This window comes from Blennius ocellaris (assembly GCF_963422515.1).
Source record: "Blennius ocellaris genome assembly, chromosome: 7".
NCBI classification, from domain to species: domain Eukaryota; kingdom Metazoa; phylum Chordata; class Actinopteri; order Blenniiformes; family Blenniidae; genus Blennius; species Blennius ocellaris.
This window is the reverse complement of record NC_137656.1, coordinates 29,379,339-29,400,432: the sequence shown is the minus strand read 5'-3', so window position 1 is coordinate 29,400,432 and position 21,094 is coordinate 29,379,339. Positions and strand designations below refer to the sequence as shown.

The window sequence follows — 21,094 nt, the reverse complement described above, 5'->3', positions numbered from 1 at the left end:
CAAGCTTTCTTTAACTTAAGGAATATTTGAACAACTTTTTAAATCATGTGCTAACATCTTAGGCCCCGTTTACGTGACAATAGTGCTCGGAGCCCTTGAAAACTAAACTTTTTGGAAACGCCCCGACTCCATCTCCGTGGAAACGGGGGTAACTGCTACTGTGCACCATGGTTGTAATAAATAGTTGTTCAGTAGAAGTACAATAAGAACAATGTTTCCTCCAGAGCATCATGACTCCCAGTCCATATCCTCCTGGACTTCGTAGTTTTATTTTGACAGTCACCGTAATAACAATCCAACTTGGTCACCAACTTTTGTGTTGTCACGTAAACAGGGCCAAAGCCTTGTGTCTCTGGTGTCACCTTCAAGAGGGCCAAGACTCCATGTTGGTAACTACTGTAACATAAGCTAGTATTTTCAACAGTTTAATACTGGAAGCTTTGATTCTGCTGCTTCCTCACCACAGCAAGTCCTGGAACTTCTGCCGTATCACTGCTGCACCAAGGATTCAAACCGGGGTCCCCACACACAAGGGTAAGACTTTATCAAACCCCTGCTGTTTTTTCAGTCCGTCTGTTTCATCTTTCAGAATCTGTACTTCCATTAAAAATAAAAAATAAAAAGAAACCCACAAATGTTAAGAAGTGTGACTCACCTGGGCCTGGAAGCTCTTGAGAACAGGTGCCACCATATCCCGGACTTCCTGTTCGTGGACAGAAAAAGTAAACTCTGTCTCAGCATTTTTCATTTTGCACCTGTTTTAGGAGTCAACACAAACGGCTTCATGAGAAACCTTTAATGGTTCTCAGCAGATCTTCTCTTTTACAGTGTGTGTGTGTGTGTGTGTGTGTGTGTGTGTGTGTGTGTGTGTGTGTGTGTGTGTGTGTGTGTGTGTGTGTGTGTGTGTGTGGCGGGGGGGGGGGGGGGGTATTAGTGGTTAAACCTAAAGGGTTTTGAGTGGGCATGTTTGAAAAGTGGGGCTTTCCAGTGGCTGGTGTTAGAGCTCAGAGATCCAGACTGGTGCGAGCTCTCACAGCCTCAGGTAAGGGGATTGTGCTGCCACTGGTGACAGCCTGATCCCGTCTTAAACGCCTGTATTATACTGACAAGATTACAGCACTACACTACACACCGAGATCCGAGACTGGCAGGCAGCATAGCAAATCGCCCGAGGGTTCATTTATAAAATATAAACATTTTCTTTGACTTCAGCCTACATGTCAATGAATGATCGTTTCAAAGACGATGAGAAAGAAGGACAAAATCATATCTATATCGTTCTCGGCTTCAGCTTTTCACGTATTCAGCTCAATCTACCTTAATTGCTATTTTGTCATACAAACCTAAGGTGGAATTAGGTCTCGGCACATTCAAAATGTAAAGCAGCAGAAAATAGAAACACGTTGATGCACAGATGGCTGCTCGGTCAGCGTTAAGATGCCTCTCTAGCTCAAAATAAACTGTTAACGGATTATTGTCAGTGGCTGCAGAATTAGTAAGAAAAATGCCACAGAAGAGTTCGAGAGGTTGTAAGTTTACTGTAATGGCTGTGGAACATTTGAATAATGTGTGTGAAGAGGTGTTGGGGCGACAGGGTGGGATACTTCGTGTTGCACATAAAGTGATTTTCACAATGAAAAACGACGCGGCTTTGCAATTCAGACTGGATCTTTCACTAAATTTCAGGTGGAAAAAGTTGTGTATAACTAATTTATTCATGGCTATTTTATTACTTTCTATTTTATTACTATATTTTATTTATTTGAGTGTTTAGCGTTTCCCCCACATAGCTTTCACAACTCCTGTACATTCTTTATTGTGTACAGCACATTTTGTTCAGTTCTATTTGAATGCTCGCCGCCGCTGTCTCCTTCAGCGTTCCAATTCCGATGTTGGCGGCACCGACCCGGTTCTCGGGAGACTCAGGTGACTGTCATACCTTCCTCACCCAGTGCTGGTTACACTATGAACTACCGGCTTCCTGCTGTCCCTCAGACTGCACACAGGTCGCTTTTGCCATCTCCCACCTGACCGGCCGTGCTGAGGCATGGGCGGCTGCCGAGTGGGAACGCCAATCGCCGCTCTCTGACTACTTCTAGGAGTTCTCCGAGGTTCTCCGTCAGGCGTTGCAGAATGTGCCTCCTGGCTGGAAGCAGCACAACTAGCAGGGATCCCAACGTGTTTTGGACAACGAAAGTTCGAAAGAGGTGGAGTTCCGCATGCTAGCGGCCCAGTCCAACTGGAACCAAGACGCCCTTGTGGATATGTTTATTAACGGTCTCTCCAGCCCCGTCCTCGACCAGATGGCACCGTTAGAGACCCAAAACAGCTTGGAGGAAGTCATCGCCGTGACAGCCCGGATTGATTGTCGGCAGCAAGAGCAGGCAGAGCACCTCCGTGAGCGAGGGAGTCCTACCGAGCCCAGGAGCCAGCGATTCTCCTCTTCTCCAGGTCCCAGCATCTCTGTTCAGTCCCCTCCCCCTCTCTCGTACCCTCTTCCCCTCATCTCTTCTGCTTTTGAGGCGTTTCAGGGAGCCCAGATTTTCTCCAAACTGGATCTCCACGACGCTCACCACTTGGTGCAGATCAGGGAAGGGGACGAATGGAAGACCACATTCAACACCCCCACTGGGCACTATGAGTACTTAGTTATGCCGTTTGGCCTCACCAATGCCCCCGCCGTCTTTCAGTTGCTTGCCATTGGTGTCCTCAGGGACATGTTGGATACATTTGTGTTTGTTTACCTTGACGATATTCTCATTTTGTCGCCCAGATCTCCCCTAATAAAATGCTCACATACATCAGGTACTCGGCTGGCTGCTGGAGAACCAGCTATTCGTCAAGGCTGAGAAATGCTTGTGCATGTGTCCCAGGTGTCCCAGGTGTCCTGTCTGGAGTACGTTGTGGGGGAGGGTCAGTTCGGTATGGACCCGGAGAAGGTCAGAGCCGTCAAAGGAGCCCACCCCGTCCTGCAGATAGGACCTGCAGTAGTTTTTGAGGTCTGCCAATTTGTATACGCTGTTAATGCAGGTTTTCAGCTCTGTAGTGGCCCCACTCCTTTCCCTGACCTCGTACCGGGTGCAGTTCTCCTGGATGCCCACAGCCGACACTGCTTTTTGATGGCTTAAGCAGCTATTTTCCTCGGCTCCCATGTTAATGATTCCAGACCCCGAAAGGCAGTTTGTTGTGGAGGTCAACGTTTCCCATCTCAGGCTGAGGGCGGTGCTCTCCCAGCTTAGGGCTGGGGATAATCGCGTCCACCCCTGCGCCTTCCTCTCCAGGAAGCTGTCTCCTGCAGAGAGGAACTACGATGTGGGGAATCGGGAGCTGCTGGCAGTCAAGTTGCCGTTGGAGGAGTGGAGACACTGGCTGGAGGGTTCCAAGGTGCCCTTTGTGGTCTGGACCGACCACAAGAATTTAGAGTACCTGAGGACCGCTCGAAGATTAAACTCCCGTTAGGCCAGGTGGGCCCTCTTCTTTAACCGATTCAACTTCTCGCTGTCTTACCATCCAAGATGATGGCCCGTGACGTTCGGGAATACATGGCTGCCTGCCCTGTTTGTGCCCGTCACAAGGGTTCACGTCGCCCGGCTCCTGATTTGCTTCACCCACTGTCCATCCCCCGTTGCCCTTCGTCTGACATTGCCAACGATTTCGTCGCTGGACTACCCGTGTCTGAAGGTATCGCTTTGATTCTTATGGTTGTGGACCAATTTTCTCAAATGGTACATTTTATTGGTTTGTCCAAATGTCCCTCGGCCAAAGGAATGGTCAAGGTCCTCCTCCATTAGGTTTAGGTTCCCAGTTCGTCTCCCGGTTCTGGAAGGCTTTTTGTGAACCGCTTGGGGCCCAGGTGAGTCTCTCCTCCGACAACCAACCCCAGTCCAACGGGCTGGTAGAGAAACAAAACCAGGAGCTGCACATGGGCCTACAGATCCTGGCCTCCCAGAGTCCCTCCCGATTAAAGCTGTTAATAATGACTTTCTATGAGACTTAAGCTCCGTCGCCTCATGAGGTTACACCCAACCTTTCATGCCCATGCGCTCCAGCCCTCTGGACCCTCCCCCTGGTCCCTCGCCCCCTCTACACATCGTTGATGGTCAACCTGTCTACGCTGTGAGGAAGCTACTGGCTGTCCCCGGGAGGGAGCGATGGGACCAGTACCTGATGGACTGGGAGGGGTACGGAGCCGACGAGCGGTGCTGGGAAACCCCGCGAAACATCCTCAACCCCCAACTCATTGCCGACTTCCACCGTCAGCACCTTGACTTTCGTGGACCGTCAGGTACCAGCCGTTGGGGGGGGGGGGGGGGGGGGGGGGGTACTGCAAGGGTCTTTCTGTGTCTTTGTGTGTGTTCATGAAGTCCGGGTCTCGCACTCTGTGTTCACTTCCTGTTTTGTTGTGTAATCCTCTGTCACTTGCCCTTCCAATGTACTCCTCCTGTGTGCTTGGGTAATCGCTCCACTGTGTCTCATCTGTGACTTCCCTCTCCTCATGTATTTAAACCTGCTCCTTCATGTCTCTGTGCTCGGTCGCCATTGTTGTTTGTGCTTCATAACTGCAGCCCTTTCCTTGTTTTCTTCTTAGCATTTTGGATTTCCCTGTGTACCGACCTCTGCCTGGACTTGGACTGCCTCTTTGAATGCTGTATTTAAACTTGTCTGCTTAATAAAACCTGTAAAATGCCAGTTCTTTGTACAAGTCTGCTTCTGGGTTGTCTTTGGACCCTGACACCAGGTATGAAATTAGGGAATTCAATCAATCAAATTAATTTCATAAATCCCACCACTTTTGTGAATAATCGCGATTATAAATGAACAACGTATGTAAACATCTAATTGATTTCAGTTTAGTCTTTTATGATATTTTTATCAAGCATGTTGCATGATGATGATAAATGTGCAATATATTGTGCAGCCCCAGTATACATCCTTCTTGTGGCTGTTTATTTCACTTTAGTGTGATACTGAGGACGGAAAAACAAGGTGAGCCAATATGTTATAAAAGTTGGTGCAGCATACGGAAACATAGAAATTTAATACTGGGCTCTAACGTTCCAAAAATATGCAATTCCAATTCTCAGAAGTGTCCTTGAACACATCCTGATGGAGAAACATGGCACTTGTGATTGCTGCTAAGAAGCTTCTCAATCTGAAAGAAGCCAAAACTCTTCATTTGTAGAAAAAGAAACATAAGATGATAGAGCAAATCCCTGTTTTCATCCAATTTTTACACTTGTTGTATTCATGTATAAAATGTCGATCCTGCTTCAATTCTGCAACAAGTCATCCAAAGTTGTGACCAATCCTTTCAATCTAAGTCTGTATTTCCTTGTAGTGAAATATTTTAATGGGGCAGCACAAGACGATGGGGGGGCTCATCCTCATCAGCATTCTTCACATTGTGTTTCGTCAGAGCCCCGTTCCTCGCGGGTTTGGAACAACACCTGGTCCTGTTACATCAGAGATCTGGACAAACATCAATATACGCTGCCAGTTCTGACACCGCCATAACTTTCTCCCTTTAAACTGGTGCTGCAGCCTTTAGAGAAGAGATCAGGGAGCAGAGTGTTAGTGAACGAGCCCCCACCAACCCCCCAATGGGAGACGCCTCTGGATTTAAATATTAACTGAGCTGGAGGCCGCTACCTCTGACTTCTCTCAAGTGTGACGAGCTTTTAACAGTAGACTAATGCAGATTCTCATGAAAGAAAGAAACAATTCCCCTTTCAAAGGTGTCCGTATGTGCGGGGGCTCGGTGGCGATGCAGAAGCCGGAACTTGCTGAGGTGAAGACGAGGGACATGCACAGCTGATAATGGTGGAGGTGGTCATTGTGGTGGGAGGGAGAGAGGGAGAGAGGGAGGGAGAGAGGGAGGGTGCCAGACTCACCTCAGGGACATTTCTCTTGAACTCCCTGCTCAGCTCTACCAGGTGCTTGTGGGAATGTTCGCTCTCCTCTTGTCGCCCCGCCAGCTCAGACGCCACAGAGTTTAACTCCCTCTACAAACACATTAAAGACAAGAAAAAACTGTGTGAGAGAAAGAGCAAGAGAGAGAGAGACACAGAGAGGGAGAGAGAGAGACGGAGAGAGAGAGAGAGAGAGAGAGAGAGAGAGAGAGAGAGACGGAGAGAGAGAGAGCGAGAGAGAGAGAGAGACAACAGCACTTCAGGGAGCCTGCCAACCAGACTCTGCCATCCAGTAAAGCTTAGAGTGTACATAAATAAAAATACACTGCTAAATATTAACAATGTAATCCTTCATGATCTCACAGCAGTAATACTTACAGCTAGCTCTGGCCCATAAATAATTAAGCCAAAATAAATCCAATGCCTACAGTAGCAGAAGGCCTTTTAGATAATCAGTATTTGAAATAATCAATACGTTTGCAACGGTTATAGAGCGCCAGAGAGCGAGTGGAGCGAGAGGGACGGGAGAGGAGAGACCGAGAAAGAGAGAGAGAGAGAGAGGGAAAGGGGGAGGGAGGGTGAGTGACGTGTAGAGACCCAATAACCTGACAAACACCCTACAAACAAATAGAGCTTCCTTCTGAAATGAAGAGCTGTTTTATAAGCCCGGCCAAGACCCGATTCAAACGCACCAACGGCCTCGCTCGCCGTCATAATTACCACAGGTCAGATCTATTTTCAGCCTCTTTTCAATCTCTCTCCCATCGCCCGCGCCGATCTTTACATTGATCGCGCACAGATTTTCAATACATCACTGCAGCCTCCATAGCTTTAACCAAATTACCCTTTTGCTACAACAACAGCCCTGATCGCTATTCCATTAATGTCTGTGCACATTGGTTGTTTACATGTCTGTGTTATAGCGAATGAGAGCTCCACCCCGGCAACACATCTGATCCACTATTCAAAGCTGTCTGAGCAGCAGGGCCCTTCATCAGAACCTTGCATTCATGCTGGACTCAGCTGCACCGCATGCCATCTGCAGATCCAATAATATCGATCCGTCATCCAATTCCCGGCTCTTTCAGCAAACAGAAAAAAAGGGAAAACAGTTTCCAACTCTACTCTCCTGTACTGAACAACAGACAACTGTATATTAGTCTCTTCTTCTGTTTTGACTGTGATTATCAGTAATTGATGAGGATCTTCTCTTGTAACTGTGAGAGTACAATATAAGAAGTGGAGTTGGGGGATTCAATTACCACAGCGAATTTATATATGAGGCCAGGAAATTAAATTGACTGTGTTTTAATTAATCTGCAGTCTTACTTAAAGGCAATTTAATAAATCATCACACAGGGCCAAGAAAAATGAAAAAATGAAAAAGGAAGGATGAAACTTGAACAGCCGTGGTCTCGTGGGACGGTGACAGGGTGTCGGTCAGACAAGTACGTTTATAATTGAAGGGCTGCTGGTTCAAGTCCCTGGACTGGCTCGTGTGGAAGAGCCAGAGTGGAAATTAGACTAAGGCGAGGCAGGTCGCCACAACTATAAAACCTGCCTGATATGGCTGTGAAGGATGCTCACAGCTGACAGTTAAAGTCTGACACTGTGACGCCCGTAAGCCTTGAAGGCGTTTACGATCCCAACACTGTATCGGCCGAGTGGACAAGCAATAACAGGACGTCAAGGTTTTTACGTCCATCCATTGGCCTAAACGTCCAGAATCTGCCCCATCAAAAACTCTCATCAGGAAAATGTAAAAAAAACGTTTGAAAGACATTTTTTTTCGCAATAATTAGGTTTTTAACTACTCTGACAAAACTGGGAAAATGTCCTTTGCCTTAATTTTATTTATTTGGCTTGTGAATTTAGAGGGGGAAAGGTTCAGATTAATGATTCATGATGAAGAAAAACATCAAAGTAGTAAGAATATAAAGAGTTAACTTTAAAAAGACTGACGCCATAACCGTGTCTGTTTCCTACAAGTGAAGAAGCAGGAGCCATTTGAAAGGACTCCAGATGTTGGAAATATAGAAAACAAGATATATAAGATGAAGGCAAACTGCTCTTAATGGACATGTCAATGCATGTATGATGGCTTGCCGCCATCAGTCTTTGAGGGTGTGTGATTGAGAGGCAAATTGCTTTGGATAGAAGAGCCATGAATAAGGCTATTCAGCAGTGTCAGTGTTTTTCTGGTCAAGCTCCAGTCAATCAGCAAAACCTCAAAGACTTTCTTTGGCTTTGTCACATTCAGTTAAAAAAAAAAAAAAAAGCGCGAGCCCAATATTCAGGATATGTTCGGTGAGGTCGGAAACATGAATCGTCACTAAAAAAAGGCCGTGGCTGCACAGGATAAGGCGACAGGAATTTATAAATTCCAGTTAGTCCTTACAGTCCATCTGGGATGAGCCTTCCTGGAGATTAGAAAGTGGGCTTTCAGAAGCCAGCCAACCTCCACGAGATTCAAATGGCCCCAGACCGGCTAATCTTGCCAAGAGAAAATTCCTCTCGAAGTGACTTTGAGTGGATTTTATAAGTACTTAAGATATAACAGCGTCGTGAAGTCTGCTGGTGCTTCAGTGGCCTCAAAGAAGAGCCGGGTTCGCTTTTATTGCAGCTCGGTTGATGAGGATGGCGCATACTCATGCCGCATGCAAGTCAAACAGTGAAATCATTATGGCATGGTTATTTTGAAAGCATCCCCACAGTTTCTAGACCATTACGAGGGAGGGGAGCCCGGGCAACAGCCCATCAAATGAAACCTACTGCCTGTCTTTCTGGAAAGAAGTGAGGCAGAACAGGCTGTTTGCTGCTTTGGTTGTCTTGCTCAGACTGATGATGGGAGGAACTCCACATCGTAGCATTGCAGAAAAAGAGAGACAAAAGATACTGGAGAAGATTTTTTCGTCTGGCTCCTAATCAGATGTGATCCATTTCAACCTACAACCAGGGCACCTTTTGAGATCCCTGATAAAATGCACTTATCTCCCTTCATTATGTTGAGCTTCATCCTTCATGAAATAATTTGCATGAACACCGAGATGCTCTCGATGTCACAAAAAGGGGGCGAAGCCAAGTTGTGACTAGCTGTGCTAAGAGGAGTTTCTCAGTAATCGTTTGACAGGTTTTAAAAAGGACGATTGGGACCAAATTTTCAGTGTGTGGCAGTCCGGTCAATACAGAGCTCCTGTCATTAAGCCTCTGCCAGTCAAACATCCAGCCATAATTGATGAGTTTCCCCCAGGGAAGGCGGAGCTGTCATTGGGACTGGAGGGGAAGGAAAGGGGGATTTTGAGCGTGGAACTGGTCTTGGTGCGCTTCAGTCAATACACAAAGGGGAAAGCAATCTTGGTGACTTCTGACTCAAAAACAAAGAGCAAGAAACAAGAAGCTTATTGCTTTTAGCAGGATGGACCTGCTGCCTATTGGCAGACCGCAAATGGACTTGAAGCTCAATGACCTGCTGAACACCAAGAAGAAAACAACAAAAAAAGCTGTGAAGATGTGACTTGTTTTGTCCTTTGACTTCACAAAAGCAGGCTTTGGCCTTCTGACATGAACTGAGGAAGCACGAAATCACATGATCCTACAGGCAGACATTTCCACTGCATTAAGAGGTCTTGGGTTTATGCAAGTGTGTTGTTGCAAATACTGCACAAACTGGTCCCTTCAGACTCTATTGGGTGAGAAACTCAACACCGTTGGTGGCAACAAATCTGTAGAAAGACAAAGCACCGAGGATTACGACATAAGCTGGTTGTCAAGTATATTGTTTCACTTCAATGATGGGAGGCAACTTATGTCTATAAGTAGGCAAAGGCAGCAAAAATACCCTATAATCAAATCCAGCCGAGACAATTGCTCTCGACAAGAATCTGAGCAAAAAAATGATGAAGTGTAACAATGTGTGCAAGTGGGAATGCTTTAGGTAAAATGTGAGGCTCTAATGCATTGTGTTGGAGAGGATTTGACTTTGATTCATTAAACCTAGCTCATCTTGATTACATCTGTAGTGGTAAGCTATTTTCTGGCCTTTCGCGAAGACAACCCATAGTGGAAAATGTTGACAACTAAAGGGGGGAGAGAAAAAACTAGCAAGGTACTGCAATGAGGTAGAGTGAGTCAAAATCACTATTGTGTGCAGTGGGCTTGGACAGCACAAATTAAAGAGGAAAAAATAGGAAGGCGGAGGAGAGATGGGGAAATGCAGATGGGGTATTATTTTTCTTTTTGTATCCCATCTAATTGCAATCATAGGCAGATGTCTGAAAGTGTGACAGCATCAGCAGAATTGCTGCTGAGAGCACAGAATCTTTGTCTAAAAATAATCAGACATTCTGTGTGCTGCTGTTTGTTATAATGGTAATCGATGCTGGAGGCTTTGAATTCCATCAATTTATAGATCCACTCTGTTCTGCCTGGTGACTGTACTGCCTCACAACCCCCACCACAGAAGCACACCGAAGCAACAACACACACACTCACACATACACAGACACATATATATTCCTGCTTTGCACGCAATGTCTCGCACAAAAGAGCGGCTAAGCGCACATGTGTGCACAGCACGACATGCGCGCCGACATCCGCACAACACAGGGGCTGCAGCAGAGGCAGAGCCAGGGACCAGTGTGTGATTAAGATAAGTGTAGTTTCCTTTCATACATTCCTTATCGCCTCCCATTCTCTGTGAGGCACAAGGCTGTTCATAGCTGCTTCAGATTAGCCCCGCATCTCAGATGCCACATTTGAGAGGGTGGACTGATCAATAAATCAAATCACCACAATCAATGGCCCCAATCACTGCAGTCTAGTCTGGCTTCAACATTATTACTGGCAACCTCCCCTTCCCCGAATGCTCTCTGCCCTCTCCCAGCCGCCACTGAGGCAAGGGCTGTGTGTGTGTGTGTGTGTGTGGGGGGGGGGGGGGGGGGGCACATTGGCGCCTGTCCATTTGAAGGATCCAAAATGAACTCTAATCTGGCCTGCTTGAGCAGAGCATCAGTTAAGGGCACACAGACAGTGTGTGTGTTGTTCTGTCCAGACAGAGCCTGGTGGGCAGCGCCTCTGACCTGGGCGACCCCCCACCAGGAACCTGGGCGACCCCCCACCAGGAACGTGAGCCTCTGACCTGGGCGACCCCCCACCAGGAACGTGAGCCTCTGACCTGGGCGACCCCCCACCAGGAACCTGGGCGACCTCCCACCAGGAACGTGAGCCTCTGACCTGGGCGACCCCCCACCAGGAACCTGGGCGACCCCCCACCAGGAACGTGAGCCTCTGACCTGGGCGACCCCCCACCAGGAACCTGGGCGACCCCCCACCAGGAACGTGAGCCTCTGACCTGGGCGACCCCCCACCAGGAACGTGAGCCTCTGACCTGGGCGAGCCCCCACCAGGAACCTGGGCGAGCCCCCACCAGGAACGTGAGCCTCTGACCTGGGCGACCCCCCACCAGGAACCTGGGCGACCTCCCACCAGGAACGTGAGCCTCTGACCTGGGCGACCCCCCACCAGGAATGTGAGCCTCTGACCTGGGCGACCCCCCACCAGGAACCTGGGCGACCCCCCACCAGGAACGTGAGCCTCTGACCTGGGCGACCCCCCACCAGGAACGTGAGCCTCTGACCTAGGCGACCCCCCACCAGGAACCTGGGCGACCCCCCACCAGGAACGTGAGCCTCTGACCTAGGCGACCCCGTACCAGGAACGTGAGCCTCTCACCTGGGCGACCCCCCACCAGGAACCTGGGCGACCCCCCACCAGGAACGTGAGCCTCTGACCTGGGCGACCCCCCACCAGGAACCTGGGCGACCCCCCACCAGGAACGTGAGCCTCTGACCTGGGCGACCCCCCACCAGGAACCTGGGCGACCCCCCACCAGGAACGTGAGCCTCTGACCTGGGCGACCCCCCACCAGGAACGTGAGCCTCTGACCTGGGCGACCCCCCACCAGGAACCTGGGCGACCCCCCACCAGGAACGTGAGCCTCTGACCTGGGCGACCCCCCACCAGGAACCTGGGCGACCCCCCACCAGGAACGTGAGCCTCTGACCTGGGCGACCCCCCACCAGGAACCTGGGCGACCCCCCACCAGGAACGTGAGCCTCTGACCTGGGCGACCCCCCACCAGGAACGTGAGCCTCTGACCTGGGCGACCCCCCACCAGGAACGTGAGCCTCTGACCTGGGCGACCCCCCACCAGGAACCTGGGCGACCCCCCACCAGGAACGTGAGCCTCTGACCTGGGCGACCCCCCACCAGGAACGTGAGCCTCTGACCTGGGCGACCCCCCACCAGGAACCTGGGCGACCCCCCACCAGGAGCGTGAGCCTCTGACCTGGGCGACCCCCCACCAGGAACCTGGGCGACCCCCCACCAGGAACGTGAGCCTCTGACCTGGGCGACCCCCCACCAGGAACGTGAGCCTCTGACCTGGGCGACCCCCCACCAGGAGCGTGAGCCGAGCTCCTGACAGGGAAGCACTGGGGGGCTGCTAGCACCTGGCAGCTCCCTCCATCTGTTCAGCCCAGACTGCTGCTCCTTCACGTTCAGTCTCCGTCAGACTGGCTCCGGTTCACGCCACCTTCACAGTGCTGCTGGACCACGCCGTGCCAGGGTCACATCATATGTGCATTAAATTCAGAGGATTTGTTTTGACCTGCTGGCAGGACCAGATGGATGGAGCTTACCCCGTTAAAACCACACAACAGTCAGCTACCTCGCTGAACGATCAACACGGGAATACTGAAGAGTTACAGTTTTGAATGATGTTTCTAGTGTAGCTGAGGAAATATTTTAAACTGGAATACTATTTTGTTTACATTTGTGAACATTCTCAAAGTTACTTTGTAATATTTTCTGCCTTATGAATTAATATAACAGACTGCCTCAGTAGTATTGTAGTTTATATTGTTTATGTATAAAGTACATGTCACACAGGCACAACCAGGCAGCTTCTGAAGTGGTAAGTGTGCTGAATCTCTCCCCATTGTTTCCAACTAGTCAATGAAAAAGTCGCTAAATCCTCTTGAAAAGGGCATGAAAGAGTGGCAGCCATGTTTTGTGACATACATGAGGACCAAATGATTGATTTTAAGGGTAAAAAAGGGGTTTTAATCAACTTTATTTTCGGTAGAGTTTCCCCCTTCCCTGGTGTCCATATTGTCCGCTGCAGGAAGAGACCATACTGTGTGTGACGCTAATGGTGCCCTCTTTGCTGACTGACAGGTGTGTTACAATGTTCTTATGTTCACTGTTTTATTTGTAAGCACTTTAAAAGCAGGACTGTACTATCCTAAATTCAATACACTTTTGTTGATCTGTGTTTACTGTTATTTCATTGTATGACTGTATTGTGGAAACAATTGCTTACTTTAATTTTTGCACGTGGGTTTTTTACTTATTGTTGAGTTTGATATCTATTTTTATTCAAAATTCCATTCCGGTGCTTTTTATATTCATGTTACGTACCTTTTTTTTTTTTTTTTTTTTTTTTCCTCCCTTTTATCTTTTTTTTTTTTTTGCTTACATATGAAGATAATGTGAAGCCCTACAAAAATGTTTGTAATGCAAAACAAAACAAAAAAACCAACAAAAAAAAAACGTCTACTGATTTACCAGGAACGTGAGCCTCTGACCTGGTCGACCCCCCACCAGGAACCAGGGCGACCCCCCACCAGGAACGTGAGCCTCTGACCTAATCTCCATCTCACACTGTGGCGAACAATGACTCATCTCACATCATCCTTTCTAATTCTACAAATTAGAAATGTATTTTACCATATTCAAATTGATATCTTTGTATAATTGTTTTGTTGGATAGAGTATTGTGATTTGTATAATTGCAAAGAAACAATGGCAAAACCTGACAGCCTCTGAAGTGGTAAGGAAGAGAGACGTTGTGCTGCCGCTAATTGTGCCCTCTTTTCTGACTGACAAGAAAAATAAAGGTGCAGATCCTGATCCCTGTGTTGCCTCGTTCCCTGGGTGCTTCAACCAATCTTAAATCTGCTACACTAGCAACTGATCAGACGAGTCTCTACACATTGATAGCACCTCTGACAAGGAACTTGATCTTGTTGTATTTTATGAATTAAAAGCACAAGATTAAAGGTCCCATATTCTACTAAATGGAGTTGTCTGGTCTTTAAACATGATAAAAGTGTTATTTGGGGTTCATATAATCCCCAAAGTGTTTTTTCATTGATTCCCTCCAGCTTGAGTTCACAGTGATCTTTCTCTGTTCTACCTGGTGGGGGAGCTCAACACCTTGATTCTATTTGATGACGTCACAGAGCTGGAGAAGCCCCGCCTCCAGGAAGATTGACATGAGGAGAAACCAAAACAAGACACGCCCACATCTCAGTCTCTGCTGCTTCACATTGAACTGCTGTTTTTGTTGTTCCACATCTGTTTTCACCTTCATGTCCACTGGAGAAAATGTGTTTTCACCTTCATGTCCACTGGAGAAAATGTGTTTTCACCTTCATGTCCACTGGAGAAAATGTGTTTTCACCTTCATGTCCACTGGAGAAAATGTGTTTTCACCTCCATGTCCACTGGAGAAAATGTGTTTTCACCTTCATGTCCACTGGAGAAAATGTGTTTTCACCTTCATGTCCACTGGAGAAAATGTGTTTTCACCATCATGTCCACTGGAGAAAATGTGTTTTCACCTTCATGTCCACTGGAGAAAATGTGTTTTCACCTTCATGTCCACTGGAGAAAATGTGTTTTCACCTTCATGTCCACTGGAGAAAATGTGTTTTCACCATCATGTCCACTGGAGAAAATGTGTTTTCACCTTCATGTCCACTGGAGAAAATGTGTTTTCACCTTCATGACCACTGGAGAAAATGTGTTTTCACCTTCATGTCCATTGGAGAAAATGTGTTTTCACCTTCATGACCACTGGAGAAAATGTGTTTTCACCTTCATGTCCACTGGAGAAAATGTGTTTTCACCTTCATGTCCACTGGAGAAAATGTGTTTTCACCTTCATGTCCACTGGAGAAAATGTGTTTTCACCATCATGTCCACTGGAGAAAATGTGTTTTCACCATCATGTCCACTGGAGAAAATGTGTTTTCACCTTCATGTCCACTGGAGAAAATGTGTTTTCACCTTCATGTCCACTGGAGAAAATGTGTTTTCACCATCATGTCCACTGGAGAAAATGTGTTTTCACCTTCATGTCCACTGGAGAAAATGTGTTTTCACCTTCATGTCCACTGGAGAAAATGTGTTTTCACCTTCATGTCCACTGGAGAAAATGTGTTTTCAGGTACCAGTATGGTTCCTCACTATTTGTCTTGTGGAAGAAGAAGCACAGCGGCCAATGTGGCTGGACTTGTTTTTGTTTTCCACAAACAATGTTTGTTTGTGAGCGACTCTTCACCAAAGAAGCTTCCAGAACTACGGTACTTTGAAACTGGACTTCCTCAGACTTACTACGACGATGACAGTGCGCATTGGGCAGCGTGTAGCCCCTTCACCTGTGAACATTCCGCGTCAATTTGGTATTTTGTATGTTCACCACCATAATGCTCGCAGTTTAAAAGGATTGGTTGCGAAACCCCATGAAACACGTTGGTAGTATTTATTTCCCAGTTGTGCATTTGTGGTTATAATGAGCAATTGCTCAATGGCACTATTGAGCAATTGCTCATTATACCCACAAAGATTGGTATTTTTTGGCCTGTTTCTAAATGAAGTGTGCTGTTCACGCTTGAATTTGACTTAATTTTTCCAATAGAGCACATTCACAACACCAGGGGTCTTCAATTCTGGGCCGAGAGAGCCGGTGTCCTGCTGCAAGCATCAGCACACCTCGACCTCATGTTGATGTCATCAAAGCCCAAGAATGAGCCCCTTGTTGCATTCAGATGTGTTGCAACTGAGAGAGACCTACAACATGCTGGACACCGGCCCTTGAGGCCCAGAATTGAAGACCCCACCACGACACCGCCATCATGGCCTGTGTACCGTGGCTTGTGTTCTGAGCTGCCTTGATGCATATTTAGAAATTGTTAGCGGTGTGCATCAGGTGGTTCACGGCAATGCAGAGCCTTTGTTTTGCATAATGAGTATAAATTAGCCTTAGTATTAGTATTAGCATTAGTATTTGTACCAGTATGACGGGCATTTATCTAGCAAGTATCTCTAAAAAAGTGGGGTTGTTATGCTAAGTGCTGCAGAGCAACAGACTGGAGGTTTCAGAAACAAGAGGAGCATCCTATGTAAACTAAAAACTTGCGTTGCATTTTGGGTGTCCATTTACACAACCACGGTGCTCGGAACCACGGAAAACAACTTTCTGAAAACGTCTTCCAATGTAGAACTTTTTAAAAATTCCTTGAGTCTGTCTGCATAGAAACGGGGTAAAGTGCAGCTTTTCTGAAACCCTGCTACTACGCATGCACACCACGGTCATAGTAAGTAATTCTGCTGCACCCGAGTGAGGAGATCAACAAAAACAAACATGGCGGCCTCCAAAATGTCCCGACTTCCAGTCCATATTCTCTGGGACTTGGTTGTTTCATGGTTTACAGTCACCCGGCACAACAATTCAACTTGGTCATCGGTCCACATAAATGTCCGTTTACTCCCATTGTTGATGTTTAGATTGTATTGTTCTCTACATGCCTGTGTGTTTTCATTACAAAAACCAAAATAGCGCCCACGAGCGGCGCAGTATAAAACCTACATCGTTTTCAGTGTCTCTGCTTTTTGTATGTAAATGGACATCATTTTCAAAACTTGTAAGGGGGGAGCAGCAGGACATTTTTATTATAGTGAGATTTTCTTTGTAATTTCAATAATTTGCTCCTGAGATTATTTGAGCACAACCTGAAGCTGTTAAGCTGTTGAAAGGCTTTAGATCGGTGCATATTAAAGTCTATGGATGTGGTGCTATTGGAGGAGCAGGTGGAACCAAAGCATGAGTGACAAAGGCTGAAGACAAAAATAAAGTTTGAGTCTACATAAAAACAAAACAAAAATCAAAGACGTTATCCAAAATGTGAGCTTTGTCAAAGTGGAGGTCATCTTTTAATCAGGGTCATCTGTCTGGGTCAATATGATATTGGCACATGCTGCTCATTCAAAGTGAGATGTGTGTCGGTAGTTTATAGACAGTAAAGACTTACCAACCAAAAAAATAAAATTACATTTCATTTTGACACTTCTCTAAACTCTGGACTGCAAAGTCTGATAAATCATCCAAAATAATTAATCCCCACTCAGTCAGGCCGTCTTAAAACAGCATGCTAAATCTTACAAAAGTAAGGCGAAGCGTGTGAGCGTTACAACCATCACCAAAAGGTGTGACTGGTGTTGTCAGCCATTATTCGTCATACCCTGCTTCATTTAGAGAGTTTCTGGCGCCTGATGCACAGCCTACTTGTCAACACTTCTCTCCTTAATTCCAACATGCACACATGGACACACACATACACATTTTTATTTCTCAGTAATGTGTCGGCAACACATCTTAGTATGATCAGGGAGGCTATAATCCCATTCATTGTGAAGTCTTTTTCAAAATAGCATCATGAGGTATCATGAAGACACCTTTTTGAAGCTCTTTCAAACAACTGTGAATCCGCTCTGAATACAATGAATAACTTTAAATGTCCTCCAATTAGAAACTTCAAATTACAATCTATGACTGAATGCTCCAAACGAAGGCCAATTACAACACCTTATATATCATCATTACGATGGAGCATTGTTCTCTCCTTTCAAACTGTGGTTACAATCAGGGTGTCTATTGTCATTGTGTGGTACATGCAGGGTGACTAATTACATAGTCCTCTGATTCATTAGCAGACTAGTGGGTTGAAACCTGAGCGAAAGCACGGTAACCTCAGTCGGGCCAAATGATCGGCTCAAATGGAGACGTGAAAAGAAAAAGATCATCGAGAAGGTTTCACAACAGCCGAGAGCTCAAAATATGTAACTAAAAGAAAAAAATTCCAGCACTCTGAAAATAATAAAAGGGAAGTTTTATGAAGGGGACGAGTGAAACGTGAGCAGAGCAGCAATGGTGTGGAATTTAAAGAGCAAAATTGGGGATGAGGTTTATTTTCCACTGCTGGGGACTCGTTCCTGTTGAAACTCCAGGACTGAGGTCAGTTCGAGGCAAAGAGACAAAGATTAGGGGTCTGAAGCACTGCAATCCTCCATAAAGTATGCTAAATTGTATGGTCAAATAGGTCACACATTCACTTTGTAACATCACACGCAAACAGGAGTATTCGGATGAAGGGATTGCGTTCTTTGTCGTCTGTTTACATGAAAACAGTGCTGGAAAGTGAGGGCCTGTTTATATGGCAACGCTTTCAAGTGAAAACACAACATTTCCATTGTAGTTAGATATGGGTAAAAATTTGAAGATTTCTATCAGTAAAAATGCGTTTTCTTTCTATCGACTGCTGGGGACTCGGTTCTTGAGAAGCGTCAGGAAAAAGGTTTTCTCTATGCGCGATGACGTGGATCACTAAAACAAACCATTTCAGTGTGACAGGTAGAAGTAATTCCTGCACGTTAAAAGAGAAATGTGTTCTCTGAATTGTGCAAAACTTTCTTTTGCTTACCTGAAAGTTGTATATCAATCCTAACACAGACACTTCCAGTATCAGAGGACTATCAGAGGATTCATTTGGGATAAATCACTAGTTTTAGCACATTGTGAAAAGTCAATTTGACAATCCACAAGGATATGTGAGGTGGTCAGAGAAGAAAACTATTCTTTAAAAACATAACATCCCAATTTCAGAGTCACACAATTGATTATGTCAATCACAAAAGCCATCAAGTATCATTTTTGTTCAAGATCATCAAAATAGTATCATCAAAATAGCATAAATAAAAATGCTTACAATATCAAATGTCGTGAAACATTAGCGGAGCCACAACAGTGTTAAACTCAAACAATCAAATTGTGGACAAGATTTGTTTTCTGTCTTTCACAGTGAAGAAAGAGAAGCACAGTGCCGGGGACTCGTGTTTCTTGTGAAGCTTGACCATCAAGGAGAGCTGGTGGGAGACGGAGGAAGGCTCCACACATGCAGCCATCATCACAGTGAATGGCCCACTTTCACCTGAAACGACGAGCCGCAGCGATGCAACACAGATAACCTACGATTGTTTATTCTCTCTTAAGAAATGTCAATCTGTTCGCTCTCAGGTGTGCTGCTCTTCCTCTTGTTTTTGTTGTTTTCTCCCCCCTACTCTCCCCGTTTTCCCTTGTCGATTGCAGTGAGATCAAAGAGATGCCGCTGGAAGAATCTGAATATTTCAGGTGTGGAGAGAGGGCTGCGTTTCACACCACCTGTGTAGCGCTCAGAGACGGGTCCCTCCTCTCGCTCAGACACAGTTAGAGGGGCCCCTGGGGCCTGGCGACATAAACCGGGGCCACCTGTCTGAGAGAGAGGGAGCGCTCCTTTACCCTCCTTTCTCTCCGTCACACTTTCATTTTATAGTATTTGAACCAAAAATAAATTGATCTAAATAGAGCGGTGAGAGTGGGAATAAAACTGCTGCTGACAACAAGCAGCCGAGAGCTTTAGCCCCGTTTCCAGCACACAAAAAGTGCAGGGATGAAGTGGTACGGTCCGGTACGGTTTGGGTTTCCACCGCTACAATTGAGGACTTTATGGAAACGACTGCTCCAAAGGTTGACACGTTCCCATCGCCCTTCCGTTGGGGGACTCAGGACAACAGAACGGTTCGGTTTGGAGGAGCCGTCTGCTGATTGGTCACTGATTTACTACACGCCCTCAATATTTTAATATGTCAGCTGGATGAATCCTCTGTTGTTAACATATTCAGCTTTGCACTGGTTGGATTTTCTTTGTTGTTGTTGTTTTTCTTTGCTGCACACCTTTCATGTTGGTCCCTAAAGAGCAGAGGTGAGGCCGGGACAGAGACCGGGACTCAGGATCAGACGCTACGGCTGAAACCACTGCACTGCCCAGTCGCATCACATGGCCTCGCTGGCCGCTGCTCCATTGTGTGGGCCGCCGAATGTCTACACACACTGGAGCTCCAACGCAACGTGATGCGACATGATGCAATGTGACGATCGAACTCGGACTGCGTCTACACACGATGCGCTGGAGCACCGGAGCTGCTCCGAGTCCCGGCGTCTGTCCTCACATTGCGTCTGCGATTTCTGCCCCAACACTGAAGTTGTGGCTGTCACATCCGGCGGCGCGACACTGGCCGGCTTTGTGCCGCCACAGTGGCTCCGGTGTCACTTTGCCGGGACGACGTCTGCTCTTTTGGAACCAACACGGAAGCTGCGGCTGAAAAAAAAGTCAACTAAACAACTAGTGCAAAGTGGAGGATGTAAACAACAACAACAACAACAGAGGAGTCACAAGGCCCAGGTCTGCTGCCAGGGCTGAGACGACTGCTGCAACCTCATATCTGCGGAACTCTTAACCTCGCCTATATTTTACTGTACTTTCTGTGAAGGGAACGCACCAGATCTGGCTCCAGTTACACTTTGCCTTCATGCTCCGTACCGCTATGTTCCATCTCTGCACTTTGTGTGGTGGAAGTGGGGCTCTTGAGTGCCGTCACTAAGGCTCAAAGATCCGGCAGGTGGGCACCGGGACCACAAAATGGGAGCAGCCACTTGAAAGGACAGTTTAAACATGAATCGTTTTATCATTTCCCCGTTGTGTGGCAGAAGGTAGCTCTCGTATATTAAATGACGAGCCCAGTCAAGAGAATCGGCTGGATTATTTTCTGCGAGATGATTCTAATCACATCATCGGGGCCGCCATTTCTGACCCAAAGCAAATAAAAAGCCTCCCCAATGTCCACGCCGGTTTGATGTAGCGGCTCTCCTGGAAGGTTCCGCGTGTCCTGACATGTGTAAGCACATGTGCACGCCTGTGGAGGTGGGGCAGGTTCCACGCTACCGGTTTCCAGCCATGTCTCTCAAAAGGGCCATAAAGTCTTTACAGGAAATTCCTTACATTCATCTGTGTCAGAGCGCTCGGCACACATTAGGCGTTTACACGGGAGGAAACACAATCTATTTGATGCTACACTGCCCACACGTCCAGAGCCCTCCTCCTCACACAGGAGATTTTCAGTGTTTAACTTCCATTTCATATTCTGAACAGGCAGGCAGACAGGCAGCCGAGTGCAGGGAATGGACT

The 21,094-nt window shown here is 46.8% G+C and overlaps 1 protein-coding gene across 1 annotated transcript in view; it reads right to left on the bottom strand.

Moving 5' to 3' along the window:
* Positions 1-21,094, bottom strand: part of cux2b (cut-like homeobox 2b) — a gene marked incomplete at its 3' end in the record, with an annotated part of 161,918 nt that overhangs the window by 106,399 nt on the left and 34,425 nt on the right. Inside the window, exons 2-3 of the mRNA XM_080500185.1 lie at positions 5,892-6,002; positions 656-703 (exon numbers count right to left, since the gene is read on the bottom strand). Of these exons, the coding sequence (XP_080356311.1) occupies positions 656-703; positions 5,892-6,002 (159 nt within the window). The remainder of the gene's footprint in view (positions 1-655; positions 704-5,891; positions 6,003-21,094) is intronic.